Source organism: Peromyscus leucopus, chromosome 4 (genome assembly GCF_004664715.2).
Source record: "Peromyscus leucopus breed LL Stock chromosome 4, UCI_PerLeu_2.1, whole genome shotgun sequence".
Lineage (NCBI taxonomy): Eukaryota > Metazoa > Chordata > Mammalia > Rodentia > Cricetidae > Peromyscus > Peromyscus leucopus.
In genome coordinates, this window is record NC_051066.1 from 139,536,769 (window position 1) to 139,549,758 (window position 12,990).

The 12,990-nt window shown below is 48.1% G+C and overlaps 1 protein-coding gene across 1 annotated transcript in view; it reads left to right on the forward strand.

Moving 5' to 3' along the window:
* The first annotated feature begins 7,292 nt into the window (after positions 1-7,292).
* The window catches only part of Mybl2 (MYB proto-oncogene like 2), a 33,799-nt gene continuing 28,101 nt past the window's right edge, over positions 7,293-12,990 (forward strand). Inside the window, exons 1-2 of the mRNA XM_037205426.1 lie at positions 7,293-7,543; positions 11,242-11,335. Coding sequence (XP_037061321.1) covers positions 7,524-7,543; positions 11,242-11,335 — 114 coding nt within the window. The 5' untranslated portion in view covers positions 7,293-7,523. The remainder of the gene's footprint in view (positions 7,544-11,241; positions 11,336-12,990) is intronic.

The following is a 12,990-nucleotide window of genomic DNA, read 5'->3' on the forward strand; positions in this document are numbered from 1 at the left end:
AGCTGGCTTCCAACTCCTGGTGATCATCCTGCCTAGGTCTTCTGAGTGCTAAGATTACAGGCATGGGCCACCCTGACTAGCTTGAAGTTTAGGTTTTCTTGTTTTTCTGAATTAAGATTTAATTTTTTATGCTGGGCATTGTGGCACATGGCTCTAGCACTGTGGAGGCAGAGGCAGGCAGATCTCTGAGTTTGAGGCCAGCCTGGTCTACAGGAACTACTGCTCCAGGATAGAGGGTTACACAGACGAATACTGTCTCAGAAAAAGTTCTTAGTTTTTTTATTTTATTTTATGTATGCATATGTTTTGCCTGCATGTATGTGTGTGCACCATATCTATGTCTGGAGCCATTGGATCCAGAAGAGGTCACCAGGTCTCCTGAAACTGGAATTAACCATGGTTGTGAGCTGGGCACTGAACTCTGGTTTAGTTTTTAATTAAAAAAAAAAAATAACAGTGCAAGTCTTGAGCACTGAACTAATGGTGTAAAGGGAAAGAACTCCACCTTCTTCATCCATCCAGCTCCCCTCTTTGGAACCAGTGCCACCATAAATAGAAATATATGCTTTAACTATAAAGGCAACGCAAAACGGTGACATGTTAAAACCTGCTATGCTGGGGTTGGGGATTTAGCTCAGTGGTAGAGCACTTGCCTAGCAAGCACAAGGCTCTTGGTTCAGCCCTTAGCTCCGAAAAACAAAAACAAAACAAACAAAAAAAAGAAAAAAGAAAAGAAAAACAAAATCTGCTGTGCTGAGAACTCCAGGCATGGGACTCACTGCGGAGAGGGGCACAGCTTTAGGTCTCTGCCGCTAGGGGCCGCCAGCTCCGCCAACCCACACCGTCAGGCTGGCGAGGTCCAAGCGCCCTCTAGTGACACCAGGCGGCGCGGCGCCTCGATCCTGCCAGCTTTGGGAAAGAGCCAAGGTGCTAACATGTAGGTCTTCCGGCTTCACACTTATTCCGGTGATTCTGGGGAGACCCGTAGAGTCGTGCAAAAGGACAGAATTTACCGTGTCCCGCTGTTAGCCTTTCCTCTCCCCCACAAATTGTCACGGTAGACGGGATTGGAGTTCCTGGAGTTCTGTACAAATGGCATCAGCCATCATGTTCTCTTTGACTTCTTTCACAATAATTATTTAGAAATCAATTTCTTTTTTGTTTGTTTTCAAGACAGTGTTTCTCTGTGTAGCTTTGGTGCCTGTCCTGGAATTCAGTTTGTAGACCAGGCTGTCTTCAAACTCATAGAGATCTACCTGCCTCTGCCTCCGGACTGCTGGGATTAAAGGCGTGCGCCACCACTGCCCGGCTGGAAATCAATTGCTGTCTGTAATTTGTTTACTCAGTTGTTGAGTGTTTGGACTGTCTTCAGTTTGGAGCTGTTGTAAATATATAGGAGAAAGTCTTTGTGTGGACATACACACTTATCTTTTGAAGATCTGATCATACAATAGGTGTACAGCTGTAAGGATTCTCTTTGTGTTCTGGGGAAGTTTTATCTTGGGTGGGTTTGTTTCTTTGATTTGAGGCGTTTGTTTTGGAGATGGTTTCATTGTAACCCATGGTGATCTGGAATTTACCATGTAGAACAAGCAGGACTGAAGTGACGCCCCTGCCTCTGCTTCTGGTGCTGGGGTTGCAGGTCTGGGCTACCGGGCCGTGTTTATGTGGTGCTTGAGATCACACCGGGACCTTCATCCTGTCCAGTACTCAACCAAGCTTTTCCCAGCCCATCCCCCACACCCCGACTCTTGCTTTGTAGGCCAGCTGTTGGATCTGCAGGAACTTTGCCTCTAGCTCCTGAACACTAGGATTATAGGTGTGCACTTTCTTCCATTCTCTTCCTTCTCTGACACAGGGTCCTCTTACGTTGCCTAGGCTGCTCTTGAACTCCTGGGCTGTTGATCCCCCCACACCAGCTTCCTCCTAGCTGGTGCTGTAGGCCTGTAGCATGCCTATGCATGTGTTTAAGAAACAGCTATAGAATAAAGCCAACTGAAAGTTTAAGGTTGGCCCAGTGTGGTGATGCACACCTTGGCAGGCGGATCTCTGTGAGTTCGAGGCCAGCCTGGTCTACAAAGCGAGTTCCAGGACAGCCAGGGCTGTTACACAGAGAAACCCTGTCTCAAAACAAACAACCAAACAAAAGAACAACAACAAAAGTTTAAGGCTGGCTATAGAGTGAGTTCCAGGCTAGCCTAGGTTCCATGGAAAGGCCACCTCACATCCCCCTTTTTTTTCTTTTTTGTGTTTGTTTTTCAAGACAGGGTTTATTTGTATAGCTCTGGCTGTCCTGGAACATGTGCCACCACCACCACCCCTCCTTTCTTTCTTTTCTTTTTTGGAGACAGAATCACACTATTTAGCTCTGGGTGGATTCAAATTTACAATCCACCTGTCCCATCCCCCACCCCCAGTGCTAGGATTACATGGGTGCACGTGGTGGTTTGAATAGGTATGCCTCTCACAGACTCAAGTGTTTGAATTCTTGGTCCATAGGGAGTGGCTTTGTTGGAGTAGGTGTGGCCTTGTTAGGAGAGGTGTGTTACAGTGAAGGCACGCTTAGAGGTCTTATGTGCTTAAACTATGCCCAGTGTAGAATACAGTTCATTTCTTGTTGCCTGTGGATCGAGATGTAGAACTCTCAGCTACCTCTCCAGCACCACGTCTGCCTGCATGTTGCCTTGCTTCCCACCATGACGATAATGGACTAAACCTCTGAAACTGTAAGCCAAGCCAGCCCCAATTAAATGTTTATGTTTTCCTTTATAAGAGTTGCCATGGTCTCCTGTGAGTTTGAGGCCAGCCTGGCCTACAAAGCAAATTCCAGGACACCCAGGGCTGTTAGAGAAACCCTGCCTCAAACAAACAAACAAAAAAACAAAAAAACAAAACCGTGCCTTGGTCATGGTGTCTCTGAGCAACGGACAGTTAATCAGTATTTCATGAAATTTTCCTGGGGAGACTAGACTCAATCCAGACAGGACAATCAACAACAGACCAAAGTAACAATTTGCCCAAAGTCTATTTTGGTGAACCAGTGAGTTTACTGGGCTTCCTTGGAGAACTCATTGTTCCACTGAGTCTCCCCCCACTGTGGAGACCACTCCCTCTGATAGCTGTGAAGATGGAGTTCTCCTGGAGTTAACTTTCCATACTACATCCTCTGGCTTCTATGTGAAGCTCCAGCAGAGTTACATAGAGGTGGGAGGGAGATGCAGGAAGGGGGGCTAAAATCTCAGGGGAGGCTCTAATGACCCTCCCAACCCCAGCTATGAAGAAATGTCAACAGGCCATTGAGGGACCCTTGGAAGTAGTCACAGCTGCTCTGATGAAGACATCTAGGGCTGTCAGGCTTGGCGAACTGTCTTTTAAGACAACCACCATGCCTCTTTTTAGGATCTCATGATGTAGCCTTGGCTAGCTCTGAACTCACTATGTAGACCAGGCAGTCCTGGAATGCTTGCCTCTGCCTTATAAGTGCTTCATTAAAGGTGTGGGCTACTATGCCCAGCCTTTGTCTGTTCTTTCTTTCTTTCCTCCTCCTCCTGTTTTTGTTTTGCTGTTGGTGCTGGTAGTAATGCTAGAGATTGTACCCAAGGGCTCATGTGTGCGACGCAAGTGCTGAGCCTCTGAGCTAATCATTAGTTCTCTTCTTACTTTTTGAAAGATCTAACTTCCTGTGTAGTACAGGCTGGCCTTGAACTTGTTATTCTCCTGCCTCAGCTTCCTAAGTAGCTAGGATTACAGATCTGTGTTACATGATCTGGGCCATGTCCAGCTTTTGAGCATCTTTTGTGCTTTTGCTAACTGAATACATTTGGATTTGTAGATGATCAAGATTTGTGACTTGAAAGGAGTCAAGAATGGCTTTGAAGTCTTGCCAGTCTCTATGGATGCCCCTGCCTACCTCTCCTTTTGGTCTTTTCCTTCATCCTTCCCACCTTCTTTCCTTTTCTTTTTCTTTTGATATGGGCTCTCCTTATCTAGTCCATGCTAGTCTTGAATTCTCCATCCTCCTGCCTTAGTCTTCCAGAGTAATGGAATTTTAGACATGCACCAGTATTCTTCAAGGAGAATTTTCTTTTTTCTTTTTGTTTTAGGGACAGGGTTTCCTTGTATCTTAGTCTGGCCTGGAACTTCCTGTGTAGTGTAGGCTGGTCTTGAACTTGCGATTCTCCTGCCTTGGCCTTCCAAGTACAAGGATTATAGACTTGTGACATGCCTTGCATAGATTTTCTAATTTTTCTCTTCCCTGAGTGTTCTTTGCCATAACCTACATTGTCCCTCTTGGAAATCCCTAAATAACCCAGCTCTGAAGAGCCTAATGAGAACCAATTGGGTGAATGCACACAGCTTCAATCTCCCAACCCAATACCTATGTGATCAGTCAATTTACCAAATGGCTTTTGGTCTCAGTTTTCTTATCTTTCAAATGTGGGTTGCGGATGTAGCTTGTTTATAGGTAGAGTTATTGCTTGGCAGGCTGAAGACCCAGAGTTTGAAGCCCAGCACAAAACAAAGCAAAAGCAAAACAAAAGTTGCCCAGGAGGTGGAAGCCATGACTCCGGCCAGAAAGGCAGGCAATCCAATACATTGTTTGCCATCAGTCAGTGTTTTTGTGTCCTACCAGTTGCTGGGCCAAGCATGTCTAACAAGAAGACTTGATCTTCGTCTTCCTGACACAGGAATAACCTTGAGTTTGGAGCCCAGGGTGGGGCAGATAACTGAATGGCTGAATGACTAGAGCCTTTCCATCCCTGGAGGCCTCATCCAAGAAAGCCTCCCAGCACTGTTCAGAATGTGTGTTATCTGCCTTGAGCCTAGAGACCACTCCCAGGTGTGATGGCACCCTAGATGCTGGGAGTCCCCTCTCCAGGGGCTTGTGTTGGTGTGTTGATAACTAGAGGACATACTTGTGGAGCTCACCAGATTCCTTGTGACACTAGAGTGATTTTGCTGCTCAAATTCACAATCCTGACCTCCAGGCTCTCTAGCTCTGGTGTACTGGTTAACTGTAACTGGTGCCCCAATTTCAGGTCCCAGGTGGACTCTGCATCTGCTCTCTGCCTCTTGCCTTGGGCATATATCTTATGCAAGTTTCCGGATCCAGTTTTTGCCCAAAAGGAGATTGGTAATCTACATGAGAGTGTGTGCAGCCTGCAAAGGAGCCTCTTGGACCTCACAAGACAGGTGTGGCGACAGCTGGAGTCAGAATAATAATCAGTACTAACAGAAGGGGTCCAGGTGTTGAGAGAAAAGCATGTGGGAAGCCCTGGGTCTAACCTCAGCAACAAAATCAACCTAACAGTAATATAATACTAATTATGTGCCTTATACATATTCATGTATTTGATCCTATAACTGCCATACAGGGTAGGTATCTTCGTAGTGCATGGTTTAAAGGCTCATACCCAGCACCCCAAAAGAGACTGTAGGAGAAAATAGTTCACACTCTTTTGGCTTGCTTCGACCTGGCTGTTCTGCACAGCCTGAGGACTAAGGAATAACTTTGCAAGGCAAACCTTTAGTAAAAGAAATTTATATTAGTAAGGGAAATCTCCACTGGCCAGCGTTCCAGGACCCCAGCTGCTGCCAATAGCTTTTTTTCAACTGGGAGACTTTTATCTGCATGACAAGAGCATCTCTATTTGCCATACAGTTCCTTTCCTTAGCCCCAATAACTTGTGTCACCACCACCCCGACAGAAGTCCTAGGACCCCATTCCTTTCTGTAGTTCAGGAAGCTTCAGTCATCTGAGCCTTCATATGACATCATTATTTTCTGGGACTCCCATGGATATGTAACTAATCAAATAGGAGTTTTTTTCCTTGTTATTTCCTATCCATTTAATTTGTAAACAAGCCAAAGACACTAGGGGGAAGCCACTTTTCCCTTTCCTTACTATAAACTCTAGATTTAGAGTTTGGTGAAGTCTGTGCCTCCCTCAGTTTCTCCACCTGCTAACAGGTAAGACTAGGATATAGCTTTTTGGATTGCTAGGAAGATGAAATTTATGAAAATTTGTGTGTGGAATGGTGACTAATACCTAGTAAAAAAAAAATCTAAGATTTTGATAAACTTTTTGTAGATGAGGAAACTGAGGTACAAGAGGAGTTTGATCATTTGTTTGAGATGATGCACCTAGGGAGAGGAAGGGTGGGAATCAAGCCCTGGAAATCTGGCTTTGAACACACTAGCAAGAAAGAACAGATGTCCAACATGATTTCCTTTGTGATGTGATTGGTGGGGAAAGCCTGGAATTAAGCCAGGTGGAAACTTGCAGCTCTTAAGTCTTCGTTCAGTTGTAAATGAAGTTTGCAAAATTGGACTGTGTCCAGGTGGCCAGTAGTTTTTAGAAGAAGGATCTGAGGCCTGAGGTGGGCCTAAATAAAAGGTGTTTGGCTGGGGCTCTCCCAGGCTCCTGTCCTTCCAGGAAGTCCCAGTTAAGTGACACTCAGTAGTTGGTAATAAATGACAACCTAAAATGGAAAAACCTTGACAACAGAGTTTAAGTCAACAGAAATTGAACTTAAGTCAACAAACACTGGTCTGGCGGTTCCTACACCTCCTAGGAAAGGCTGCTGGAATTCCAGGATGCTCACAGTTCAGTTGGGGGAATGCAACGTCAGCAAGCACATGGGCAAGAGACCCCAGTGGTGGGAGGTGTTGGGAAATTACTAGTCCAGATAATGGCCCAAGCAAAACCTGGGACACTAAATATCCCCCGCTGGGACTGGCATGGTGATCTGGAAGACCTTTACACACTTGAATATGGAGTAGAAGAATTAACCCCGGAGAGAAGAGAGTTTAAGTTTGGTGAGAGAAATGTTAGTATTTTTAGCTGGCTCTCTCAGAGGCAGCTGAAGAAGCAAGAAGACTTGCCAAGGAAAAGGGGCAAACCCAGAAAAAAAGGAGCGTGAGGGCTGGGGGGACAGTGGCTTGGACTGGAGCAGTGACAATTTGGGCGGGAAGTTTCTCCCATCTGACTCTCCTCATTCGGTTCTTTGCTATGTATTTTGCTCGGGGTCTAGCTAAGATCCACACAAGGTTGGAACCCTTGCCTCATTGAGTCGCAAGGTGTGTCTATCTGGAAGTCCTCGCATCTGCCCAGCCAGGCCCGCATGCTCTGTCCCTGCTCCAGCAGACTACTCCCTTCCCCTCCTTAGTCTCCGCCCCTCCTGTAGGCTCCTCCTTGGGCTCTGGGGCCCGGGCTCCGCCCCTCTTCTCTTGTCCACCCCGCCCCTTGCGTACGCTCCGCCCCCGCGCTCGCGCGCCAGGTCCGGGCGGCGCCGACGCACTTGGCGGGAGATAGGAAAGTGGTTCTCTGCGCTCCCGAGGCAGCTGCAGTTCCTGAGAGCGCGCGACGAGACCTGCAGACACACAGACACACAGACGCCTCAGAGCGCCGCCTGGGGCCGGGAGCGGCCGGAGCAGCCCGAATCCTGACCCCGGCCCGGCTCCCGCTCCAGGCTCGGCCGGCGGGCGTGAGGGCGCGGCGCGGCGCGGCCCGGGCCGGGGGGATGTCTCGGCGGACGCGCTGGTGAGTTCTGGGGTTCTCGCCCTTCTCCTTCAGTCTGCAAACGGGAGGTGGGGACTCCCCGCGGGAAATGCACCCCGCGCGGCAGCCCTGTGCCAGGGCGCCGCCCGATGCAGGGGAGCGCGCCACGGTAAGGGGCTCTAGGGACCCCTCGCCCGGATTCCCGGGCCTTCTGGGCCCAGGAGCACGAAAGCGCGGGTTCCCTCCCCGAGACCCGGTCCCGGCCCTGGGTGAGGTCCATCATCTCCCGCCTAATTGCAGGGTGGGGAAGGAAGGCTGGTGCGCGCGGTGTCAGCTGGAGGCTCACTACTGGGCCGGGGGAATGTCTCTCCAAGTCGCAGCGAGTGGGAGGCAGAAGTCTCCGAGACACTTGTCGTTCAAGAGTTGCTCGAATTTGCTGGAGTCCCTTTCTTGTTTGCATTCCGGGAAGCACAAAGCCCCTGGGCCCTCTGCCGGGTGTGAGACCGGGGATTCATTGTCTGTCTCTTGGGGATTCGGCGGCCGGTTCTGTTTGGTTTCAGAAACCCTCTTCCTGTCCCACGCTAGTTTTGGGTAGTTGGGGCTCAGTAGAGACTGCTGATGTGTAACGAGACTGCTCTGCCAGTGGTCGCTGGGCCAAAGGCAGGAGCCGCGTTTCCCTCTTACTAAATTTCCCCAGAGAATAAGTGGCTGGGTCAAGCCTGGATCTTTCGTACACCTGTGTATCTGGGGCCCAATTGCGGGGCTTTCCAGCCTCTCTAAGGAGTGGGATAATGGGGTCCTGCCGTGTTCCCTCTGGGTCTCTCCAGTTCAGAACACTCATGTCCTCAGATGGCCGAACTGGGCTTAGGATGAGGATACGGAACCGAGATGCCCAGCTTGCTCACTTTCACAGAGTTCCTCATTGCTGGAAAGTATTCGGTCCATGAGCGCTGGTCAGGGTGGGTTCCCATGCCCCCCTTTATAAGGCAGTTCAGTGGCCAGGAAGAGACTCTGGACATATTAACTCCAGGAGTCCCGGGGCTCATTTGGAGGGACCCTTGTGAAGCATGGGCTCAGTGCCCCTCTATCCTCACAAGCCTCAATCCTTTTTCTACCACGTTATAACTCTCTTGTACCCCAGTGCCCCACTTCCCTCTTGGCCTCTGACTCACCTTTCCCTGGAGCACAGCCCAGAACGTACATGGGCAAGAGAAAGGGTATGTGTACAAAAATGTGATTTTTTTTTTTTTTTTTAAACCACACACTGGCCTCTGCTTTTCAAGCTGTGATTACTAGGGAGGTAAGGGTGTAAAGGTGTGGAGCCTGATGCCGCATAACCCTGGTTGGCCTCAATGTTCACATCTGTTAAATGGAGACCTTGAGAATGTGAGAGGAGGCATCGTGTGAATGCCATCATCTGCCATCTGTTTAATGGTATCCCCATTACACAGCATGAGAGCTTCTCTACACAGATGCCTTTTGTTCGGGGACATTGGCTGAGCTTCTAATAGAATCTGGGCCTCGAGCTGGGTACTGGAGAAGCAAACTAAGTTATTAATGCTTAGTAGGTTTTGCCTCCTGCTTTACAGTGGTTAAGTGGTGCATGCATTGGGTCAGAAGTGACAGAACAAATCTGCAGCGTTCCAGATCCAGTGACATGTATTGTTAGGTTTGGAAACTTCTTCTCATTGTAATTGAATTTTAAAGTGGGTTAGTAGGCAGCTTCTCTTTGCAGTATTCATTCATTCACAAATCCACTGGTGCCCTGGGCAAATATTTCTTAAGGTTTTTCTATGCCAAATTCCAGGTTGTGAAGGTGGAGCTGACCTTTGTGGGTGATGTCAAGACCAGAGGTTGGAGCTGAGGTCAGGGCCTGGTTTTCCAAAGTGCTTTGGGTGTGTAGGAGTTACTGGGAAGCTCTGCTGCCTTTGGGGGAAGAAAGGGAAGGGTGTGTAGACACCATCAGAACCCATTTGGGCACAGAGCATGGCTCGTTTTGTTTGCAAATCTCTTTGCTTTTCCCAGCGACAGATGACAGACATAGGACTATATTTGCTAGAAGCGACTCGATGCAGGTCCTGTGAATAACTGTTTTCCTTCCTTCCTTAATTAAGTACGTGTAGTTATATATATGCACTTGGGTGTAGGTGCCCACAGAGGCCAGAGCCAGGATCCTCCTAGAGCTGGGAGGTGGTGGTAAAGGGTTCTGGAAACTGAACCTGGGTCCTCATCAAGAGCATTATGTTTCTAACCAATGAACCAGCTCTGCAGTCCCTCCCTGACTAGCATTCTTGGAGGTTCATAGTGTGATCTCCTCTTTCAAAGCATTAAACTAGATAGTAGGAGTTTGGTAGCAGTTAAATAAAATATTCTGTGTTACTGGCCCCTGGTGGAGCAAACCTTTAATCCCAGCAGGGAAGCAGAGACAGGCCAGTCAAGTTCCAGGATAGCCAGAGCTACACTGAGAAACCCCTTCTTGAAAAACAACAACAACAACAAAAACTTCTTTGTTAGTTTCTTTAAAAGCCTTCAGACTTCAAATGATTATATTCTGAGTTTTTTCTGTTCATCACATGTAGTCGAGAATTGGAAAGGGACAGGCAAGAATGAAGTAAGGCTGGGTATGGCAGAATATGCCTTTAATCCCAGATAAAGGGGATGGAAAAAGTTAGTGATGACATGTTTTAGATGTTTCCCCTAAGTAATTAGGTCTTTCAAATTTTTGCATGCTTGATGATCATGAAAATATCCAGTGTTAGCAACTGGAGAGATGCCTCAGTGGTTAAGAACACTTATTGCACTTGCAGAGGATCCAGGTTCAGTTCCCAGCACCCACCTGGTGGCTCACAATCATCTGGACCTCTAGTTCTAGGGGATCAGGCACCCTCTTCTAACTCTGCATGCACCGGGTATAGATAGATGTGGTGCATAGACATACATGAAGGCAAAGCACTCATAAACAAAATAACCTAAACAAAACAAAAAAGCAAGTGCAGGTGTAAGGTTATTATTGAAAAGAAAAAAGTGGGAATGTGGTTTTGAATATCGTTTGTGTTTTGAGACAGGCCTCTAGCTCTCCCTGCCTTGAGTTTGCAGCAATCCTGTCTCAGCCTCCAGAGTGTTGGGGTTAGAGGCGTATACAATCATTGGCCAGCTAAATACCATAATCATCATATCTCTCCCCCCCCCCCCCCCAGAGCTGAGGACCAAATCCAGGGCCTCGAGCTTGCTAGGCAAGAGCTCTACCACTGAGCTAAATCCCCAACCCCCCTCTCTCTCTTTCTTGACAGCCCTGGCTGTCCTGGAACTTGCTCTGTAGACCAGCCTGGCCTCGAACTCATAAAGATATGCCTGCCTCTCTGCCTCTCAAGTGCTGAGATTAAAGGCGTGCACCACCATTGCCCAGTTAAATATCACAATCTTTCTTTCTTTTTTCTTTTTTTTTTTTTTTTTTTTCCGAGACAGGGTTCTCTGTGTAGTTTTGGTATAACTGTCCTGGATCTTGCTGTGTAGACCAGGCTAGCCTTGAACTCACAGAGATCCACCTGGTTCTACCTCCTGAGTGCTGGGATTACCAGGATGGGCCACCACACCTAGCCTGTACCTACTTTTGGAAAGTAGAAGAGAAAGGCCTGCCTCCCCAAACCTCCCTATAGTTGACCTGACCCTGGCCATGCACTACCACCCCCAGGTAAAGGTATGTAAACATGCTGTCCATGACCTTTAGCTTGCTTCCACAGTGAGGAGCTGGATGAGTTACACTACCAGGACACGGACTCAGACCTCCTGGAGCCAAGAGACAACAAATGCAAGGTCAAATGGACCCATGAGGAGGTGAGCCACAGCTACTCCATGGAGCTGGGGAGAGGGTTAATGGCGGCTGGTGGCGTCTAATGACCCCGTCTGTGGACAGTGAGGAAGTTGATGGACCTTCTACTTCTCCCCTTTGCCTCCTCAGAGCATTCCAAAATCTGTGGATTGGGGCGAGGTCCTCAGGCCTCAGGACCTCCGTCTCTCCTAAGTGCTTCTTGCCCTTTATCTTGGTCTGATAAATCTGCGGTTGCATCCTCATTCCAGAGAGTAGGTAGTTTATAAAGACAGCTTTAATTACCTCTCCATTCTACTGTGCAGCTAAGGAAGTCCTTTTTCCTCGTGGGGATTCTGTTTCCAGGCAGGGTAGGGTTATGGAAGAGACAGTGCCATACTGGCTTTTATGACAGACTTAAGATACCAACCGATTGATCCATGTATTGTTAATCCATTCTGACAGCAGAGATTGGATGACTTCACCACCTCCAGTCCTCCCAAGACTTGCCTCGTCATACTGCATGGTGGGGACATTTGACCCTGAGAACCCTGGGCTGCTAGGAAGCTAAATCTCTAGTCTTGTAAAAAATGTTTGTCATTTAAAATTTTAAAACAAAATAATTTTATTATTTTGTGTGGGGGGGCATTTTGCCTGCACGTGTGTAGGTGCAGAGGCCAGAAGAGGGTGCCAGGTCCACTGGAACCAGAGTGACAGACAGTTGTGAGCAGCAATGTGGGTGCTGAGAATTGAACCCAGGTCCATGAAAGAGCAGCCAGTACTCTAAACCACTGAGCCATCTCTCTGACCCCTTTTAATTAATCTTATGTATTGTTGTTCTTGTGTGAGAGAGGGCTGATGTGTGCTATACATTTTCTTTTCCTTTGTTCGTGTGTGTGTGTGTGTGTGTGTGTGTGTGTGTGTGTGTACACACAACATTTGGAGGTCGGTTCTCTCCCATCTGCGTCCTAGGGAACGAAGTCGGATCGTCAGACTTAGCAAGTGCCTTTCCCCACTGAGCAGTCTCTCTGGCGCTTTTTCGTTGTCTTTTGAGAGAGGGTTTTTCACGAATGCTGGGCAGGCCTCCCAACTTGTTGAACAGCTGAGGATGAGCTTGAATTTCTTACTTTTCCTGATGTAGGTGCCGGAGATAGAGCGCAGTGCACACTGGCAAAGCATGGTAGCAGCTCAGCTGCCTTCCCAGCCCTGAGTGGGAGAGTGAATGGTTTTTTGTTTGTGGGATTTTGTTGTTTTTGATTTGATTTGAGGTGGGTTTCTTGTATCCCAGGCTGCTCTGGAATGCTAGCTACCTGTATACTTTATGATGGCCTTGAACTCCTCCCGATATTCTTTGCTTTTGTCTCAAGTACAGAGGTTAAACTAGATGTCCCCGCCCCCCACCCCCATCTGGCTTCTATTTTCTGAAAATTTCCCACACCGATACTTTGTAACAAGCACACTGGACCTTGATCATCCGCTGCCCAAGTGCATAAGTGCCTCTTGGTGATTGAACCCCTGAATCACTGACTCAATCCTGGGGGCCCTCACTGTCAGCCTCTCCAGCAGGACCCCTCTTCCCTCCTCCCTCCTCAGTCAAGCTCTCTCATTTTTTTTTTAAAACCTGTCTGCCCACCTGCCTGAAGAGTCAGTCACCACAGCTCCCAGCATCTCCTCCACCACAGAG